This window comes from Pseudorasbora parva, chromosome 9 (assembly GCF_024679245.1).
Source record: "Pseudorasbora parva isolate DD20220531a chromosome 9, ASM2467924v1, whole genome shotgun sequence".
Classification (NCBI taxonomy): domain Eukaryota; kingdom Metazoa; phylum Chordata; class Actinopteri; order Cypriniformes; family Gobionidae; genus Pseudorasbora; species Pseudorasbora parva.
Window position 1 is genome coordinate 27,649,877 of NC_090180.1, and position 19,994 is coordinate 27,669,870.

At 36.1% G+C, this 19,994-nt stretch overlaps 1 protein-coding gene across 1 annotated transcript; it reads left to right on the forward strand.

The window, feature by feature from the left end:
• The first annotated feature begins 5,408 nt into the window (after positions 1 to 5,408).
• Positions 5,409 to 15,529, forward strand: arf1 (ADP-ribosylation factor 1). Its single transcript, XM_067452142.1, has 5 exons — positions 5,409 to 5,494; positions 6,225 to 6,401; positions 6,514 to 6,624; positions 13,724 to 13,848; positions 13,931 to 15,529. The coding sequence occupies exons 2-5, from the start codon at positions 6,257 to 6,259 to the stop codon at positions 14,090 to 14,092; spliced, it is 543 nt and encodes a 180-aa protein (XP_067308243.1). The 5' UTR covers positions 5,409 to 5,494; positions 6,225 to 6,256; the 3' UTR covers positions 14,093 to 15,529.
• Positions 15,530 to 19,994: the final 4,465 nt, after the last annotated feature.

A 19,994-nucleotide genomic window follows, 5' to 3' on the forward strand; every position in this document is an offset into this window, starting at 1 on the left:
TGGATCTGGCTACCATGCCTCCACCCTCGACTCATCATGCATCATGATAATTTATCCGTGTTCCAACCTAAATCCTTTTACTCGTGTCCTCTTTGGTTTCTCCCACCGTCATCACTGCCCTGGTCTCTCCTGTAGTAATCTGCTCCAGTTTCCAGCCCTTCACCAGACTCTTTTCCACCTCCAGAGCACCAACCCTCCCTCTTCAGTTGGACTTCTAATAGTAGCTCTTCCTGGAGAGGAGTGTAATGTCAGGGTTATGTTAAGTTTCACTGTGTTTTGGTTTCGTTTTGATCTGTTCTTGTCTGCCTGTGTTCCTCATCATTGTTTGTTGCCTTGGTTACTGAGTTGAGTTCTACACCTGATGTTGTCTACACTTGATACTAGCCCTGCATCCCAATTCGCATAATATCCATACTAAATCGTATTCAAAAATAGAATCAGTATGTCCCAAATCGTAGTATGTTGAAAAGAGTATTCCAAAAATACCCGGTGGTTTATACTATTTCCAGTCCAAATTCGTAGTGCAGATCGACACATTCTCTAATGGCTGTTAAGGGCAGTTAAACGGTGACAGGATGCACGTAACTAAGTGACAGAATCCATTAAAGATGACGAAATAGTATGTCCCGAAGCTTGCATACTTTTCTGCTAAACATTCAAAAGTATGTACTTTTTCTTCACAAAAAGAGTACATACTTTTAGGACGTAGAATAAGTAAATGAATGAATGAATGAATGAATGAATGAATGAATGAATGAATGAATGAATGAATGAATGAATGAATATATGTTAAATCATAAACAGATAAACAGAAAAATAAATGTGATAATAATAAATAACAATAAACAATTTGATAAAATAAATTATTCATTTTTAATCAATAAAAATGTTGTATTATCTTTAAATAACTTATTTTCTGCTTTTGTACATTTTTAAAAAATATATTTTTTACTTTAATTTATTTGTTAATTTATTTTAATATTTATTTTTACATTCATTTATTTATGCATTAGTTTATTTTTACATTTATTTATTCCCACATGTATTTATTTTTACATTTATTTATTTATTGGATCACTTATTTTTACTTTTCCATGTCCAACATGGAAATGAGGACGGCGGTCCATGTGTAGCTTCAGCGCATCATTGGTTGAGAGGTCAAGCATAGAATTTATAGAGCGATTGAGGAGAATTTTAAAGTATATGGACGCCAGATAGTTCTTTTACAGACACCAAACAACTTATCAATTTGTTTCCAGCAAAGTTTCCAGCAATTTGACCCATTGAGAGATAAGTTTCAATCGTTTAAGTATAACTGAAACTGCAGGAAACATTGCTAAGTTGTTTGTTATCTGTGTAAGAACTCTCCTCTATCACGTAGCTGGTCAGACGATTCTGTGCTTGATCTCTCTCAACCAGTGATGCGCTGAAGCTACTGGGGACTGCCCTCCTCATTTCCATGTTGCAAATGGAAAAGTAAAAGAAAGAATAAATAAATATAAAAATAAATGAATGCATAAATAAATAAATAAATATTTAAATATATAAATATAAAAATTATTATTTCAATTAATGAACAAATAAATACTATATATTTTTAAATGTATAATATATATATAAAGCAAAAAAAAATACATGAAGGGAAAGATAATACACAATTGAATTTGATTAAAAATACATTTATTTTATCAAGTTGTTTATTTATTTTCCTTTTATTAGGTTTATTTATCTATTTATCTACTTATTAATTTACATATTTGTATATTTATTAATGTATTTACTAATTCATTCATTTATTTTTAATTTCTGTAGGTTTGCTCCTCCATATGGATGCACTGGCTGTTGTCACTGATTCTAGTTATTTCCATTTATTTTTTTCTCCCTAAACAGGACTTTGTCGTTGCTGAATCTGGTTTATTTTGATTTTGTCAAGTGCATTTATTAATACTGTATAACTTCAGGAAATTGACTTAGGGCAAAACTGCACTGTGTGCTTTCAATACATTACAGAACTATATGCTACCTTTTACAAGTGTTTTTCATGTCCTGACATTTTTTGTTTACTTATTTTACACCTCACCTCCTGTCCAAGTTAGCCCTAACTATTGATTTTTACAGGACAAAATATAGATAAAACTCTTTCAGATATAGTAAAGTTTGGATTTTATTCAAATCAGATAGTTCCTGCAGTGAACTCGCTATGCTGCCCCCTCTGGTGGACTGATTCATTTACCAACTAAAATACATAAATACCTTCAGCATTAATGGATATGGGTATTTTGCCTCATCTAAGTTTGACTCCAACAATGGACCTGTTCAAGAATGTGAGAAAAAAATTGCAGATCCACAACAGTGTGTACCCTATCTAGGGTGGAAACCCCAGTCTTTGGTGTTGAATTGAAGGCATGGTATGGTGCCTTTTGGCCATTTGAAAAATATTCTGGTCAAGATCGGGTAAATAAATATAACCATTTATAAAACAAAAAACATGAAATTGAAGGTCAAAAATGTCCACTCTGTTAGAGACAAGCCGATACAAATGTACAGATGCCTAAAATGCATTTTTGTTTGCTTTTTAAAGTACTTTTCTAAAGTAAACAAAAATATTTTTTATTTTTTAAAGTAAATTTTCATTGTCACTGGATGAATAGTATGTTTTTGTGTGTGTGTGTGTGTGTGTGTGTGTGTGTGTGTGTGTGTGTGTGTGTGTGTGTGTGTGTGTGTGTGTGTGTGTGTGTGTGTGTGTGTGTGTGTGTGTGTGTGTGTATTGCTGATTTTATGAAATAATAGTAAAAACCACAACGGTGGGGGAAAATAATGGATAAGTAGTATACAGATTGGATGATTTCCTATTGTTCACGTACAACCACTTAGAATTTGAACTGGATTTAGATGGAAAACAATATGTAAAACAAAGTTTAAATGCAACTTTAAACAAAAAATTACTTTCACAATCACTCACTCTCAGTGTCCACTCAGTTAGCTCTAAAGATATAACAGAGTGGACACTGATTGACAGGGTGGACATTAATCTAAAATCAGCCAGTGCGCCTTGTCTGAGCAAAAACAAGCTACAATGTAAAGAATTGCATGGTCTTTTTACAGCAGTTTTAAAAATATGATTGTTCCACTAACTTTTTTCATATTTACCTTAACATCAAATTTGATAAAAATATATATATATGATATGATGCCATTTTCCAACTTTCATTTAAAGGGAAAGTAGTCAAAAATAACAGGGACATTGAGGCACAAGCTAAAAAAAAATATTATAATTGTTCATATTATGATGAGGAAAAAATGGTGATGTGTGGAAGTTCAAAATGCTGTACATTTCAATATGCTTTGAATTCAAATAATGTTATGTATGACTAAAAGAGGTTTAAAATTGATTTTGTTCAACATTTAATGCAATAAGATCATGACATTTACTAGGCAAAAGACATCAAGGTGTAGAATGACCCTTATAATACATTTTTGTGAATATTATTAACGTTTTAATTGTTTAACCGTGTTTTTGTGTTTCGTGTGTGTGTGTGTGTGTGTGTGTGTGTGTGTGTGTGTGTGTGTGTGTGTGTGTGTGTGTGTGTGTGTGTGTAAATGAAATGTTCATTTCAGGTCTGTAACCACCATAGACATTGAGAGGGGAAAAACCTGTTGTTGTTTTTTGTTTTGTTTTTTTGCGAGAGGTGTTATTTCTGTTGCACAATGTGCATATTTTAAAATAAAATAATTTGCAAATAACAGAAATAACACCTCTCGCAAAAAACAAAACAAAAAACAACAACAACAACAACAACAACATGGATGTCTTAACTATAATAAATGCAAATGTAATAAATTAAATGTAATAAATCCTATTCTATTAAAGCTGCACTGTGTAATTTTTCCATCCATTAGAGGGTGCCTATTCAAAACAAAGGTGTAGTTTGATGACGGCAAGTTTGAGAAGAATCGGGATAGGACTGATGTTCATGGATGCGATTATTGACGTTACTGTAGTATGTTGCAGAGCAGGACAGCGTGTTGTGGAGCTGAGCAAGGTAGCTGGAGCGATTGTGACAAAAAAAACACCGCCCGCAAGCACCGGGACTTTTATTATGATGGGACGGGACACTGTCGCGAACACTATTTCCACTTTTCTGGTCATGAGTATGAGGTAACGCAGCTCTGTTTATCATATTAGATACATTTAAGTATGTTTAAAATTATGTTATGACGTTACTCTGTGCGTTTGCTCAGCGGCAGCTGTGACACTTGTTCATACTGCTAAGAGAAAAGCGTTTCTTCGGAAACCAGGGTAACACAGATATGATGCAATTGACAGGCGACTCCCTCAGGCTATGCTCAGACATCCCGGCTCCTTCATTAAAATAGCAATTGTCTCACAATTTACAAATAGTTGGAAACATTTGGGATAATGTAAGAACTTGAACAAAATATATAACACTGGCCTAGTAGTTTTTTGATATTTTACTACAAAAATACTGCATAGTGGACCTTTAAATGTAAATATGTAGGCCTATATATCCCTGCTTTCTTCATAATGGGAAATCTACTAACTAGATGATGGTTTAGTAATATTGGTTGCTTGACACATTTTAGTTCTTACAGCAGCCATTAGTATCCACATGCACCTGCTGACATCACCTTATACACAGGACACATTGTGCTTCTCCAACACCGTATTAATATTTCTGTGCCAGCGTGGAGGAGACATGGAGCTGAGGTCCCATACTTCCACCCCCAGAGGTGTAGCAGCTGTTAACCTGGCCTTGAGAAATGTCTCATGAAAAGACAGCTGTCTGGGGGAAAGTGAGCTTTCCGCTTTCAACATACTTTGATGCGACACAAATGAATAAGAGCCTTTGTATACATAAGATGCAATGGTTTGCTTAAAATGGCTGCAAAGTAAGAATAATATTTGGAACAATTAGCTTAATTTAATATCTCATTTCCAAGGTGATAAAATATAGTAGGCCTAGCTAAACAAAATTACAGCTGCACTATAGGACACAAGCTACACTATACAAATAAAAAATCCATTCAAATTTCAAAATGACCTCTTTTATTTGTACAATTTCTGTATATATGTCTGTATTGGTAGTATATAGGCTAAATGCTGATAATAATAATAATAATAATAATAATAATAATAATAATAATAATAATAATAATAATAATAATAATAGATATGGTCATTTTGAAATGGAAAAGAATATGGGAAATAATGGAATTACTCAATAACCAATGAAAAATACTACCTTTTTGCGTGGGTGTGTGTAATGTTGGACCTAAAGCGGCCAACTGTAAAAAAAAAAAAAAAAAAAAAAAAGAAAGAAAAGAAATTGCACACGTGTAGTACTAAACCTGACCTACAGCGTTGTCTGCGATTTATCACCTTCTCGACGGAAGTGATGCAAGACGCACTGACGTGGCCGGAAACCCGCCATCTTGAGGGAGGAAACGCCTCGAAGTTGAGGAAACTTGAACTGTGAGTTTTTAAATTAAAATAATGCATTTAACTATTTAATGAAAACTTGAATTAGTGTATTATCATTTTTACCACCTTGAAAACAAATGCTAAATAATCTAATGCGATCCTTTACTCTTGAAAAAAATGGATTAGTGGGAGATTTTCGGAGTTACACTGAATTTAAGCCGGTCAGATGCGAGTGTCTGTGACAAAGGAAACAACAATCTGTTGACTCAAGCCGAGTTGTCTTCTTTAAAAGCTAATATTGTATCGATGATTTAATACACCAACTCGCTCTAACTTAACATTATTATTAAAATTATATATGAGTATTGCAGGGTCTTTTTTTAGTCAACCACAAAAACTAGTTTAATCGACTTATATTATTAGAGAGACGTGAGGTCATATTACTAAAACGTCAGTTAAACTGAAATCGGTATGCTTATTAAATTTACAATACTCAGTTGGGATGATTCTGTAAAACAACAAAATGTGTCCAAGCTTTTGTGTTACATTAGCCTCATTATAGAAATTATTTGATTTTATATTCAGTCGTGATAGCTTCTTACAGGATTTCCTGGTTTATTTAAAGAGTCAGTTGTCGTGGATATGTTGGAAAATCAGTCTGTAATTATGTGGACATTGAGTTACAAAGATTAAAGTTTAGCCTCTTTGTTCATACCTGTAAAGTGTATAGGTGCATAAATTACTATTTTAAATATTTTAATGCACTTTTTGTCCTGTTTAGTTTCAGTGGAGTGAAAAAGGCATCTCTCAAACATGGGCAACATATTTGCAAACCTCTTTAAAGTCTTCGGCAAGAAAGAGATGAGGATTCTTATGGTGGGTCTCGATGCTGCAGGAAAGACAACGATTCTGTACAAGCTGAAGCTGGGAGAAATTGTTACCACCATTCCAACAATCGGTAGATGACCAAGATCTAGTTTCCCATTAACAGTGTCTGATAAAGAGAATATATAAATATATCCATGTATGTGTATAAATGGTATAATTGATTTGATTACTCTGTGTTCAAGGCTTTAATGTTGAGACTGTGGAGTACAAGAATATAAGTTTCACAGTTTGGGACGTCGGTGGTCAAGATAAGATTCGACCATTATGGCGTCATTATTTCCAAAACACACAAGGTAAGACCATAACACTATAGTATTGTGTTAGAGTTGGTCCAGTTTAAGGAATAATATTCTTTGTTCTGCTGAGCACAAAAGAAGATATTCTAAAGAATGTAACCAAATGGGGGATGCGCGATACAATTTTTTCTGAACCGTTCCGATCCCAAAAATTCTGTGTATAGGCAGATACTGATAACAATCCGATACCAGCGCAGTTTTGTTTAAAAATTCATTATTGAATTTCTATACCTCAGTGTGTTGAACTGATATAGTAGTATTTGTCGTAGTTAGTGTAAAGAGTGATTTTGTGTGTTCAGCACAATCTACTAAATACAGACAACTCAAATAAAAAAAATATATAAATCCCTATCTATGACAAAAATACTAATATAAAAGATGGTGGATAATTCGACAAAAATCCTGAGTGCACATTAATTGTGTGTATGATAAGATGTTTTTAAAGTCTTTTCCTCTCAACAAGACTGCATTTGTTAAAAAAAAACTATAATATTGTTCAATATTATTAAAATGTAAAATAACTGTTTTCTATTAGAATATATTTAAAAATATTATCATTGTAAAATATCATAATAATTGTATATTATTTATAATTATATAAAGTAATTATCATTAAAGCCAGACTATATATATAATTTTATCATATAGTGACCTTTAACCACTTCAGCTCTGCAGCACATTTTGCATTTTTTTGAGAATTAGGAATATCTGAATTTAAAAGAGCGCCCTACCCACATGCATTAGAGTAAATTGATAAAAATGGTCTCATTTTACAGAAAAAACTCTATATTTTAACACAGTGGTGGAATATTGCATATATTATATTGTATCTATTCACAATCTTATGATAAACATAGATTAAAAAAATTGATTTATTTTTAATAACTTTGTTATTTAAAAATCTATAATTTTGTATTATTTTGGGATCCAAGCTGGTCGTTTCGGTGGGGTCGAATTCAGACCGTATTATTTTCTTCTATGTAATATAAATGCAGAAGTTATTGGGTTATTAAGAAAGCTGAGGTTCTAATCTTTCAAATGATACCATATATGTCTAGTTTTGTGGTGCGCGAGTTATAGATTTTTTAAAAAGATTATGATGATGCAATTTTGGACCCACCGGTGGGTCCAACAAGGTGGGCAGAGCTGAAGTGGTTAATTTGGAGCAAGGGAAACTGGGGGAGTGACTTTATTGCATCAGAGATGTGTCACTTTACTCACAGCTGATTGATTCAAATTCATTTTGAGATATCTTATCCTGAGCATAACTTGCTCTGGTGCAGGTTAGCTGTGTAGCTTCATTTACTATGATGATGAACCAGTAGCGGGCTGTGCATTTCACACTTTGGCCTTCAGTGGTATCCTATTTCAATGAATTCACCTCTTAATAAAATCATCATGACGCCCCGGCAGTAGAAACCATCAATATTTTACAGAAACGCAGCATAACAGGGCGTTGTGTCTCTCATGAAGCGAGAAAGAATTCCATTATTAAATCATAAAACCCAATTAACACAATTCAACAAGTCTCCTTTCACTCCGACCATGGAAACCCCAGCAATTACAATTTTCCCAGGGGTTTGAAATGAAGGCAAATGTGCATTTTTTTTAATGCAAATTCTACAGGAAAGAAAAACAACAACAAATTTATTGCAGGTGAGGTTCAATGATAATACAAAGTGTTTTTCATTAAAAATTAACCACAAAAATCTTGATTTTAACATTTTAATCTTGAAAATGTTGAAAATAATATAATAAAAACGAAAATAATAATACAATTTGATCATAAATTTACAAGAAAAAAAATCAATCACATCCATCACAGAACTGTACGCTATAAAAAATGTAAATGAAATGCATTATAGCCTATTCATTAAATAGACTACTGATTATTTGTACAAAAAACAGGCCAATGTGCAGCTGTCAGTTTTGGTTTGTATTGTCTTATATTTTGTGGTAATGACTGACTTCTTTTGCAGCAACTTGCCAATGATTAAATGTAATCGATATTCAATATAATGTAAATAATTAAAAAGTAGTTTGTTTATATAAAATTAGCATATTATGCGAGAATAACGCAAATGATTCGAGATAAATGAGCGTCTTTAGCAAATGATCATGGCTATCAGTATAATCATGCTATTGGTAAAATGTGCTGGAAATGTGCAGAAAGTACTGAAATAATTTCACCAATTTGTCAAAAACCAACAAATACAATTAGCAGCACTTTGTTTGCATAAACATTAAAATAATAAGATAAAATTGAAGCTGCGAGCAGCGATGACGGGCCCAAGAACACCGTGTCAAAAACACCCAAAAAGATAATTAAACTTTGACACTTTGCCATAGCAACAGTATATAAAATATCAGGAATCCATTCTTATGTCTATATCTGTCATGTTTTCACATTATACTGATGAAGTTTGAAGTAAATCGGGTGAAAGTAAGACAGTGATTCAAAACATTTTCAAAAAGTGACACACATCCTGCTGCCAGTTGGTGGCGCTATAAGTTGGAATATCGGCATGTGGATGTCTTCAAGCCAGGACTCTTGTCAAACGTGAAGTTTGAGGCAGATCGGATATTTGTATGCCTGAGTTACAATAACTTCCTGTGTCATGGCGAAACATGGATCAACATTTGTGAGGCCGCCAAGGACACACCCTTCGGGGAAAACTCAAGATCTTCCCAATTTAACGCCACAAAGGCCTTTCGATTAGACTGTGCAAATATGATCTTTAGGAAGAGTTTGTTAAAGTACAACATCTGGCAATGGCAAAAACTGCACCAATTTACCAAAGAAAATTCAAAATATCTCACTTCCTGTTGGTTTTTCAGATTTGGCGGCAAAAGTCTTTTTTGTAGGTGTTGGGCTGTTGAATGCGTCTACCGAATTTTTCCTACTCATACATGAAAAATAGTGCGAATGACGCTTAATTTAAATTTTGTAGGTGGCGCTATCGAACCATTTTGCCACACCCAATTCTGAAACCCATATCAGAAGTATATTTTCACCACTTCTGATGCATGTGCAAAGTTTCATGAGTTTTCATGCGTGTTTAGGCCCTCAAAAATGTAATTCATTTGGGAGAAGAAGAATGATTCTTGACTTCATGCTGACTGACTTTGGCACTGACCGGGTCAATCGCCTAGGAGGAGTATTTCAAATTCCAGAGCATGCGTTTTCTGAACAACCCATAATAGCTCACTTCCTGTTGGGCTGACGCATAACTTAGAGCATGAAAGTTGTTTGGCCCGATGAGATCTATATGTGTACCGAGATTCATACATCTACGTGCAAGTGTGTTTCATATATGGACCAAGTTTTCAGACCTCAATTAAGGGGGCGCTGTCGAGCCCCCCTGCCACGTCCGGGTGCCAGCTTTGGTCCGGCCCTGATGGCCGCAGATTCTGATGTGTGTGCAAAGTTTAAAGAGTTTTCGAGCATAAGGGCCCAGAAAGTGCCCTAATAGTCGAAAAAACAAAATTGTCCTTAGAAGAAAAATAGGGCTCTGCGCTATCTTCAGGGCTTGGGCCCTAAAAATTACTGATTTTAAACACACAAAAATATTGGTTGGGTGACTTACAACATAACTACAAGCATGTATTACATGTATAAAGTTTTGTCAGAAAAAAGTTTTACAAAATGCTAAACCTCACATTCCAGTCTTCGTTATTATGAAAACCATGAATCAAATTATAATAAGAGGTATTTTATCTGCTCTAGGGGTGACCCCGAATAGTCAAAGATTCAATGCATCAATATGCAGAGCCAGATTAGAGCACCATCTCGCGGTCGAATCTTCACGGGTGTAATGAACCAAGGATCATACCATTTTGCCTATATGTGACGCTGAGCGTCGGGTGTTCGGCCCCTTTAAGGTGGTCGCACACCAGACACGAAGCTCAGCGCCACGTCTTTAAAATTCAAACAAATTGTTTTCAATGAGTGTAAGCCGCGAAGCGGCTGCATTCAGCGCCTGTCAGCGGTGACTCAGGAAGTTGTTCAAAATCCTGCTGTGCCACAGAGTCCCATTTCAAGGTTTTATATTAAATTTATATTATATTTCCCTCAAATCGTCAATGTTTATACTGATTTCACTCTGTGCTAAGATTAGGGCTGAAACGATTCATCGAGTAACTCGAGTTAATCGAATCAAAAAAATCATCTAGGCAAAATCATCTGCCTCGATGCTTCGCTTAGTCCATTTAACTACACACAGATATTGCAGAAAGACATTTTTTGTGTAAGGACTCGGAGTATAAGCGGATTGCGGTTATATCCGCGGTTCAGGTGCGTAAACATCCCAAAAATTGCAGGTGGATGAGAGAAATCGTTAATATGTTGATTTTAATAAAGACGTGGAACTCTCATATCACGCTAAAACGCAATGAATGCGTGTCGTTCTTTAACTTTCATTTTCAGCTCATGTCGAGATCAAAGACCGCAATGTGAGAGAGAGAGAGCGAGAGGGCATCAGCACTGGTAATATTATTTAGTAAAACTGTTTTTAAATGAAGACAACTGTGTGTTGAGCTTCAGGATGCGGCACTGAACATTTAAGTTTCATTTGCGGCAGTACTCGCGTCAGTGAGGAGATACGAGCAACTCCAAACACATGAACGCGATGGAGTTTGCAGCTTTGCACATGGATCACCGTCATTGGGATGTGTGTGAAATCTTTATTGAGACTTTATATATCCTACTTGATAATATCTTCGAAATGCACCATTAGATGTTCTCAATACTAGGCGCAACAAACATCAGAACAAGCTGTAATGTGCGCGTGTTTGTGATGAGCAGCGCTTGTGCTTTCAGAGCTCAGAGCTGCGTGCTTTCATTGATTTGTGTAATTTAATCACACTTTAATCATATTTATAGCTACTAACTTAAAACAAGCTCTGTTACAATGATGAATGATTAGCTCAAAAGATCAGCATGTGTGATGTATTTTAACTGAATTAAACATATCTTGCGTTTGATCACGTTCTAGCGGTTATTCCTCCGTGTGATGTATAGGTTGTCGACCCTGGTTTATGCAAATGTAATTTTGCCAAATACGTTTTTTTGTTTTGTTTAGCAACCTACTTCAGTGTAGCTAATATGTGATGATAGCATCCCGCTTAACACAGAGGATTTGAAGTTGTGACTACCGGGTGCAGGTGGATGGTTTGCTTCTAACAGCTGATTCGGTGATGATAGAGCTGATCCGCACATCTCTTGTTCCAAGTTAACCTGTCCAATATGTTTTGCTTCAGTAAAGGAGTAAATAAGACAGTTAATGCTTATGTCATGCCTGAGCTGAAGCTGAAACATGAAAGTTAAGTTGCACAACATAAATACAATGTTTAGTTATTTATAGAATATTTATAGAATATTAACATATTTATATTATATAGAATTTATAGAATATTTATATTGACATTATTGTTATTTATATTACTACTATTTAGATTTATTGGTTGTAGGTTTAGTTTTAGATTGAACTATGTTTACCTTTTAAAGTAATTTGAAATAGATTTTTATTTAATATAATATGGCAATTGTATGCATTAAAATTTAGTTTCACAGTTATTAATGTATGCAATTTCAGCAATAAAACTTAATTTTTCTAAAAAGAAAACAAATTAGATGTTAATTTTAAGATACCCGTCTTATTGTCTCTTATTGCTCTTTAATAAAGAAAAAGTAATTATCCGATTAATCTATCGATTAAGTGTTAGATTAATCGATTACAAAAAGAATCGATAGCTGCAGCCCTAGCTAAGATACACCCATCGTGCAGCTCTTCTGTCAGAAATCAATTTAAAATTGAGCTCACACATGATGTGCACATTCAGTGTGAGATACCCAAGACGCTGAGCTTCGCGTCCAGTGTGTGACCCTCTTTAGGCATAATTGGCTTAAGAACGGGTATGTAAACGCTCTAAGTATTCTTTTCTCTCTAGGCAGTTTTTTTTTAGGTTTATTTATCAAAATGTTCTTTTATATATTTGTGTGATGTTCTGTATTTCGGTCGCGGCTTTAAAATGTTATGAGAAAACGTTTTACGAATGTTTATCCACCACATTACCTTTTAATAAAGCTAAATAAGAAAGCCATTGTCAGTTTGTCTGTCAGTTGGCAGGCAGTTTTGGACTGTTTATTAAAAGTTGTTGCTTGTGCAGTGTGTAAAGGAAAATAAAAAATAGTTTTACCCTCCTGCTGACTAGTGTATTGCCCCTCCCAACCCATTCACACACATATAGACGATTCGATTATCCGTCGATCATAGAGAGATTAGAAAATTCTGATTCGAATGTGTAAATCCTTAGTCGGGACATCCCTAATCTGCTAAATTAACAGTTCTACACAGACTACCTTATTATCGAAAGGTTGAAATTAATAACGCAAAATATGGTCCGCTTTTTGCATTGTTCTGAACATAAGTGGCAGATGGGATGAAAAATGTAAATCCACTGTCTAAGTGGCACTTATGCTACAGTAGAAATTGATCTTTACTACTTTTTATTTAAAAAAAAAAAAACTACTTTATTAGGCATCACTATGGAATGATATTTCAGCCAATATTTAAATGGGATTGCATGAATATTCCTTTTTTTAATACAAAAATGGCCAAATTCCCCATTGTCCATCATTTGAGGGCGTGGCCTTCTTTCTAACTATATCAATAAACCCCGCCCTCAATACATGATTGACAGTTGACTGTGTTAGGCATCAGAAATGGAAGTGCAAAAAGAGGATTGGGATTCCATTTGAATTTTGCAAGGGTTGTGGCAGGACGTGGAGGAAGTGAAATAGCAAATGGGTGAATTTTTATTGTATTTTTTCATTTGAAATTTGGTTGAAATGTTACATGCACTGAAAGGAAATCCCAATGCAATTGCAAATCACGCATTTGTGTTTCCATAACATCTCAACCTGTGCGTGCACAGATCGAAAATGCAAATACTTTTGAATATTGTCCGGATTATCATTCCATTCATTAATATGGATGCTGTTTTAATGATAATTAAAAAATGAACTGTAATACTAACCGTCTCTTTCTGTCCCTCACCATTGATCCATTGATTCTGATCTTCTTCTTTTTTTCAGGTCTGATCTTTGTTGTTGACAGCAATGACAGGGAGCGTGTGAATGAAGCACGAGAAGAGCTGATGAGAATGCTGGCGGAAGATGAGCTCAGGGAAGCAGTCCTGCTAGTATTTGCCAACAAACAGGTGCTAACAACTCTCAAGTGATTGCATGCAGTTCTTTCCAATTGCATGTTTTTACATAACTGACAATGTATTTGACCGACAGGATCTACCGAATGCCATGAACGCTGCGGAAATCACGGACAAGCTGGGGCTGCATTCGCTCCGGCACAGGAACTGGTACATTCAGGCCACGTGCGCCACAAGCGGCGATGGCCTCTATGAAGGACTCGATTGGTTGTCCAACCAACTGAAAAACCACAAATAACGACCTCACTGTACTGCTCTTTCTTAGTTTGATATTCTCAACACTCGCTTTACTCTTGTTTTTAAACCAACGGTGCTGGAAGCTGCGCTCATTTCAAAGCTAACGCGGAAGAATACGGCGGGAAAAAGTGTTGCTCACTTTAATGTAAATAGTTTTTTGTTGTGAGGCAGCTTTTTGAGCACCATTATGCAAAATATATTTGGCCCTTCATTATTATTTTTTTCCATTCTTTTTTATTTGAGTCATTGAAAAGAGTTTTAAGAACTTTAGTCCTGTGAACTCTTGTCAGGTCTCATTTGAATCTTATGTATTATTTTATTGTGCTTATAAAACTCTCTTTTAGATGTACTGTAAACAAAGCTGTTTTGTTTGTCTTGAACTGAGTACAGGGAATCAAACATTACGGACACTACCTGCACATAATACGGTTCAATTTTGAGAAGGAGAAACCAAAAACGATTACACTGTCTTCTCAGCCAAGGCTGACGTGGCCTCTAGCTTTACTGTCATCATGAGGAGTGATGCCTTTAAATATCAAGTCAGCTACACAAAGATTCTCATATGAACATTTTTCTTTTTTAATCAGGTTCCCAATACACAACATATGTTTTTTGAGTACGTGGGAGAAAATGTGTTACGGCTCAGGTTAACAAAGGTTTGAAAATGTTCAGGCTCGTAACAGTTATGATCATTTTTAAGGGGTTTGGAGGTTGTTCCATGAAAGTAATACGACAATATATATTTTAAAAAGAATGTCCTTCAAAAATAGGCTTAATTTTCTTTATGCAAAATATTACATTTATTTATTTTTTAGAGGTGAAATGTGACTTGGTCTTCTTTTCTTTCTTTTTTTTTTTGATTCACCTGGTAACAAACTGAAACAATTTAATTAAACTTCATAATTTTTGGACTCTGTTTAAGTGTTACTTTCAACTTCGTTGGGTGTTATGAACTCAATATCTAACCAGCACAAGGAATAAACACCACCGACCTCATCTAAGCACATGATAACTTAATATCTAACACAGTAGTGCATTTTTTATAGATTTAAGACATAAAACGGCTATAAGAATGTTAATATCAATGATATAATTTTGAGCTTTCGGTTTTGCATGTAGAAGTCATTTTCTCCCAGATTTGCCCTGGTGCCTTTACAGCCCTTGGAGACACTTGTTTGAGATGAACAATTCATGTCCACTCAAATGGTCACTGTTAATGCGATGTTATAAATGATGGGTTAAAAGCCAGTTTATCTTTTATTCTCTCTCTATCTCTCTCCCAATTAACCTCTGATTTGGTAGACACTGATTACTTGGGGTGGAAACTATGTGAAGCTCTTAGCAAAATGTTGTATAGTGTGACTTAACCTATGTCTTTTTTTATTGTTTTTCATTTTGACAAAAATGCACTGTAATTAAAGATATTAGTATAACTGGACTTTTACTGGTGTGCTCTTGTTATTCTGCTCTGAAATAATTCTTGACTGCCATGGCATCAGTAATTTATTGAACATGGTAGCTCATAACAAAAAAAAATGTATGTACACAAATTTTGCTGATTCACGTGGTGGTGGTTGAACATCAGAATTTTCATCAGGGACAATATGTAATTTTTTTGGAATGAAAATATCCCAAAACCACTAGAATAGTGTTATATATTTACTTACATTATCCAAAATAAGAAAATAGGCAGTTTCAGAAATAAGCAGTTTTTAATCAGATTTGGTTTGAATGGTTTGAATCAATGGCATCATACCTGCACTACCTTCAATTTGCACTTTAATATATGTTTTATTATGTTTTATAACTTTATATCTCTGTTTTATAACTGAGATATTTATTAAAGACAGAAAACTAATTATTGTACAATTATACAGCATTTTCTGTCATACAATATGCTTTAAAATGGGGACAAAGAACTACTGTCAAATAAAAATAAAGAAAATAAGAACAAAACTTATATACAATCTTATGTATAACTTAAATACAAGCAGCACACAAATAAATACTATTGAGCAAAGATAGGTTACTAATAAAATAAACAAAGCTTTTCAGGTAGGTCTAACATTAGTTCTTAGGTAGAGAAATTGAATAAAGTAATCAAATGTAAAATAACTACAACTGTTTAAATTAAAGATGAATCCTTATTAAACTTACAAAAGCTATTCAATCAAGAGCAGTGAGTGATGCCATTATCTTTTGTTTGACATTAAACTGACAGCAGTAAAAGCTACTGCCCCTTTAAGAGCTAATGTAAGAATATGCATCGTTGTTCTCGACTGTATAAAGTTAACTTAAGGCATATACAGACTGTCTGCTTGGATAATCATCAAGATGGACATGTTGACATACTTTTTGTGTGAGTTTGTCCATTCAAGCACAAGACTTGAAAGAGAACTATATATTTGCGCGCTGTGAGTTCTCATTTGCTTCTTCTGGCTCTACACACGAGTGATGACGGAGAAAATGACTGGTCATATTCGGACATACGGTAGCACTCGCATGCATTGAACAAAGTTTACAAAGAGAGACCGTTTTGCCCGTTTTTCTTTTATTATCGCTGTTGTTGTAGTATCACTGAGAAGCCACATGTGTATCCATAGACAGAAATATACATAAAGCATTATTTTCAAGTTACAACCTATATTAAAGATGCGTCAGATGCGAGATGAATGGCATGACATGGCATCCCTGCTCAGGTCAGATGGCACCCAGTTGGGAAACACAATTTTCAACACACTCAAATGTGTCTAAAATGATAAAATAGTGCAGTGTTATGCCCCATACATGCAGACTGCATTACAAAGATTTGTTGAGTCTTTGGGTCGCTTTTAGGAGCTCAGTAAATTCAAGCGTGGTACCATGATAGATTGCCACCTATGCATTAAGTCCATTTGTAAAATTTCCTCACTACTAAATATTCTACGGCCAACTGTTAGTGGTATTTTAACAAAGTGGAAGCAATTGGGAACAACAGCAACTCTGCTGTTCAGCGCATGTTGAGGCACACAGTGCACAGAAGCCGGCAATGTCAGTGCACTCTAAAAAAAAATTGGTGCTATTTGGCACTAAAAGTGGTTCTATCTTGGCCATCTATCATAGGGGAACCACTTTTGGTGCAAAATAGCACCATATCTTTAAAGGTGCTCTATAGCACCTTTATCAAATGGTGCTATGTAGAACCCATAAGAGGTGGGTTCTGAATTTCCGAGCCCGGAGTCCTCTCCGGACAGCACGCCAAATACGCATAATCTTTACTCAATTTAATTGATGTAAGTGTGAACTTGTGAAATAGCACCGAGTGTGGCTAAAGACCTTCAAACTTTGTGTGGCCTTCAGATTAGTTCAAGAACAGTGCGTAGAGAACTTCATAGAATGGGTTTCCATGGCTGAGCGCTGCATCCAAGCCTTACATCACCAAGTTCAATGCAAGGAATAAGATGCAGTGGTGTAAAGCACACCGCCACTGGACTCTAAAGCAGTGGAGACGTGTTCTCTGCAGTGACAAATCACACTTCTCTGTCTGGCAATCCGATGGAGGAGTCTGGGTTTGGTGGTTGCAGGAGACTGCACTTGTATGACTGCATTGTGTAAAGTTGTGTAAAGTGCATTGGATTGTGTCTGCACTGTGTAACGTTTGGTGGAGGGGGGATTATGATGTGGGATTGTTTTTCAGGGGTTAGTTTCAGTGAAATGAACATTTGGGACAATTTCATGCTCCCAACTTTGTGGGAGCAGTTTGGGGATGGCCCCTTCCTGTTCCAACATGACTGCACATCAGTGCACAAAGCAAGGTCCATAAAGACATGGATGAGCGAGTTCATAACGGTGGACAATTTAATGACATCATTACTACCTTTTTGGGCATTGAAAGTGATAATTACATTGCTGTCTATGGAGGAGGCAGATAGCTCTCAGATTTCAAAAATATTTTAAATTCTGTTCCAAAGATGAAAAAAGGTCTTATGGGTTTGGAACGACATGAGGGTGAGTAATTAATGACAGAACTTTCATTTTTGGGTGAACTAACCCTTTAATAGAGAGAGAGAGGCACTCCACAGAGGCCTTGGGTGGTTCTTTGCCTCCAAGTCATGCATTCAAATTGGTTAATGCACAGCTAGCCATGGATTATCACTTATTTATTGCATGCTCCCATATTCATACAACAAAATATCCTGGGGCCCTTGAAGGTTTTGTTAAACTGCCAACTAAATATTGGTGCAGAAATAATCAACCTCAAACCTGTTTCGACTAAATGTCACAAATGTTGATGTTAAGACGAAACGACAATTAAAGGTGCACTATGTAGTATTTTTGCAGTAAAATATCCAAAAACCACTATGCCAGTGTTATATATTTTGTTCAGTTGAGTACTTACAATATCCCAAATGTTTCCAACAATTTGTAAATTGTGGGAAAATTGTTATTTTAACTAAGGACCGGGACGTTTCAGCATTATAGCGTTTTGAGGAAGTCGCCTGTCAATTGCGTCATATCTCCGCTACCCTCGGTTTCGGGTTTTATTTGGCAGGAGCGCTTTACTCTTAGCAGTGTGAACAAGTGAACGCATGGAGTAACGTCATAACATCATTTTCAACACACTTAAATGTATCTAATATGATAAACAAAGCTGCATTACCTCATAATCATAACCGGAATCTGTGCAGGCGCACGGCGACTATGTCCCGTCCCGTCATAATAAAAGTTCCGGTGTTCGCGAGGCGGGTATTTGTTTAACAATCGCTCCAGCGGCCTTGCTCAGCTCCACAACAACTCGGTCCTGCTCTGCTTTACACTACAGTAACGTTAATAACCGCATGCATGAACGTGATTTCTGCCCGAGTCTTTTTCTCCACCGGCTGTGAGGTGAAGATCACGTCCCAAGATGCTGCGCTCAAACTTTGCGTCATCAAACTACGCATTTGTTTTGAATAGGCGCCCTAAAGTGGACGGAAAGTTGCATACTAGTGCACCTTTAAGAAAAGTAAAGTCATTTATCAAATGTGTTGAAACCATCCATGAACAAGAGAAAAAATTAAGGGGGGGGAGGGTGTCATCTTACCCTATAAATTTATAATTTATATACTACAGAGGGTTAAATTAACATCAAACCTTTTTAGAGTAATTAGCAGTTATTTCAGCCTTAAAAATCTCTGGTGAACCACGAGCCGTTCAGTGGATGGGAGGGTAGAGATCTGCAGTAAGTGTGCCTGGTGTGAAGGTGTTCTCTTGTGGGCCGGTGTGTCGCTGTCATCAATTCTCCACTGAAACGCCCTCCAGTTCTCCAAACACCTCCCTCGCCTTCTCAGCAGAAGCACTTTAATAAGTGACAAATAGGATCGGCCGGGCCTACGAGGTCAGCAGCCTGGAATCAGGCGCCGGGGCGCTCAGCCCAATGAGGGGGAGGGAAAGCAATCTAGAACAACGTTCCTTTGGCCCGATTAGGCTGCCATGGATAATGCAGCCAAGCCAGTAATGCATGGCAGGGAACGCATGATGGTGGGAAAAGGAGGGGTGCTGCTCTCCTCCGCTCCCTTTCGCTGGCTCTCTTACAGGGTGGCTTTTGTTCAGCCCACTCCTGCTGCTCCAGCGGCTTGGGGTTTGTGTGTGGCGCTCTGGCCATCCCTGGGCCTGGATTTTTGCACTTGTCTTTTGTCTACGCTTTGCTCTTTTCTCGCATGGCCCCAGGTGCCAGCCAGCAGAATGCCGCCTTTCACAGCAACTCAATGCAAATGCAAACACTCCGCTCTATTATAGCGACAGGAGTACATTCCAACAGCCAGGAAGCAGCACTCAAAATAAGAACAAAATAGATTGAGAAAACAATATCTGGAGGATGTGTTGAGAGCATATGTGTTGAGGGCAGGTGCATTGACGATCCGACCAAGCTAAGTACATAACAA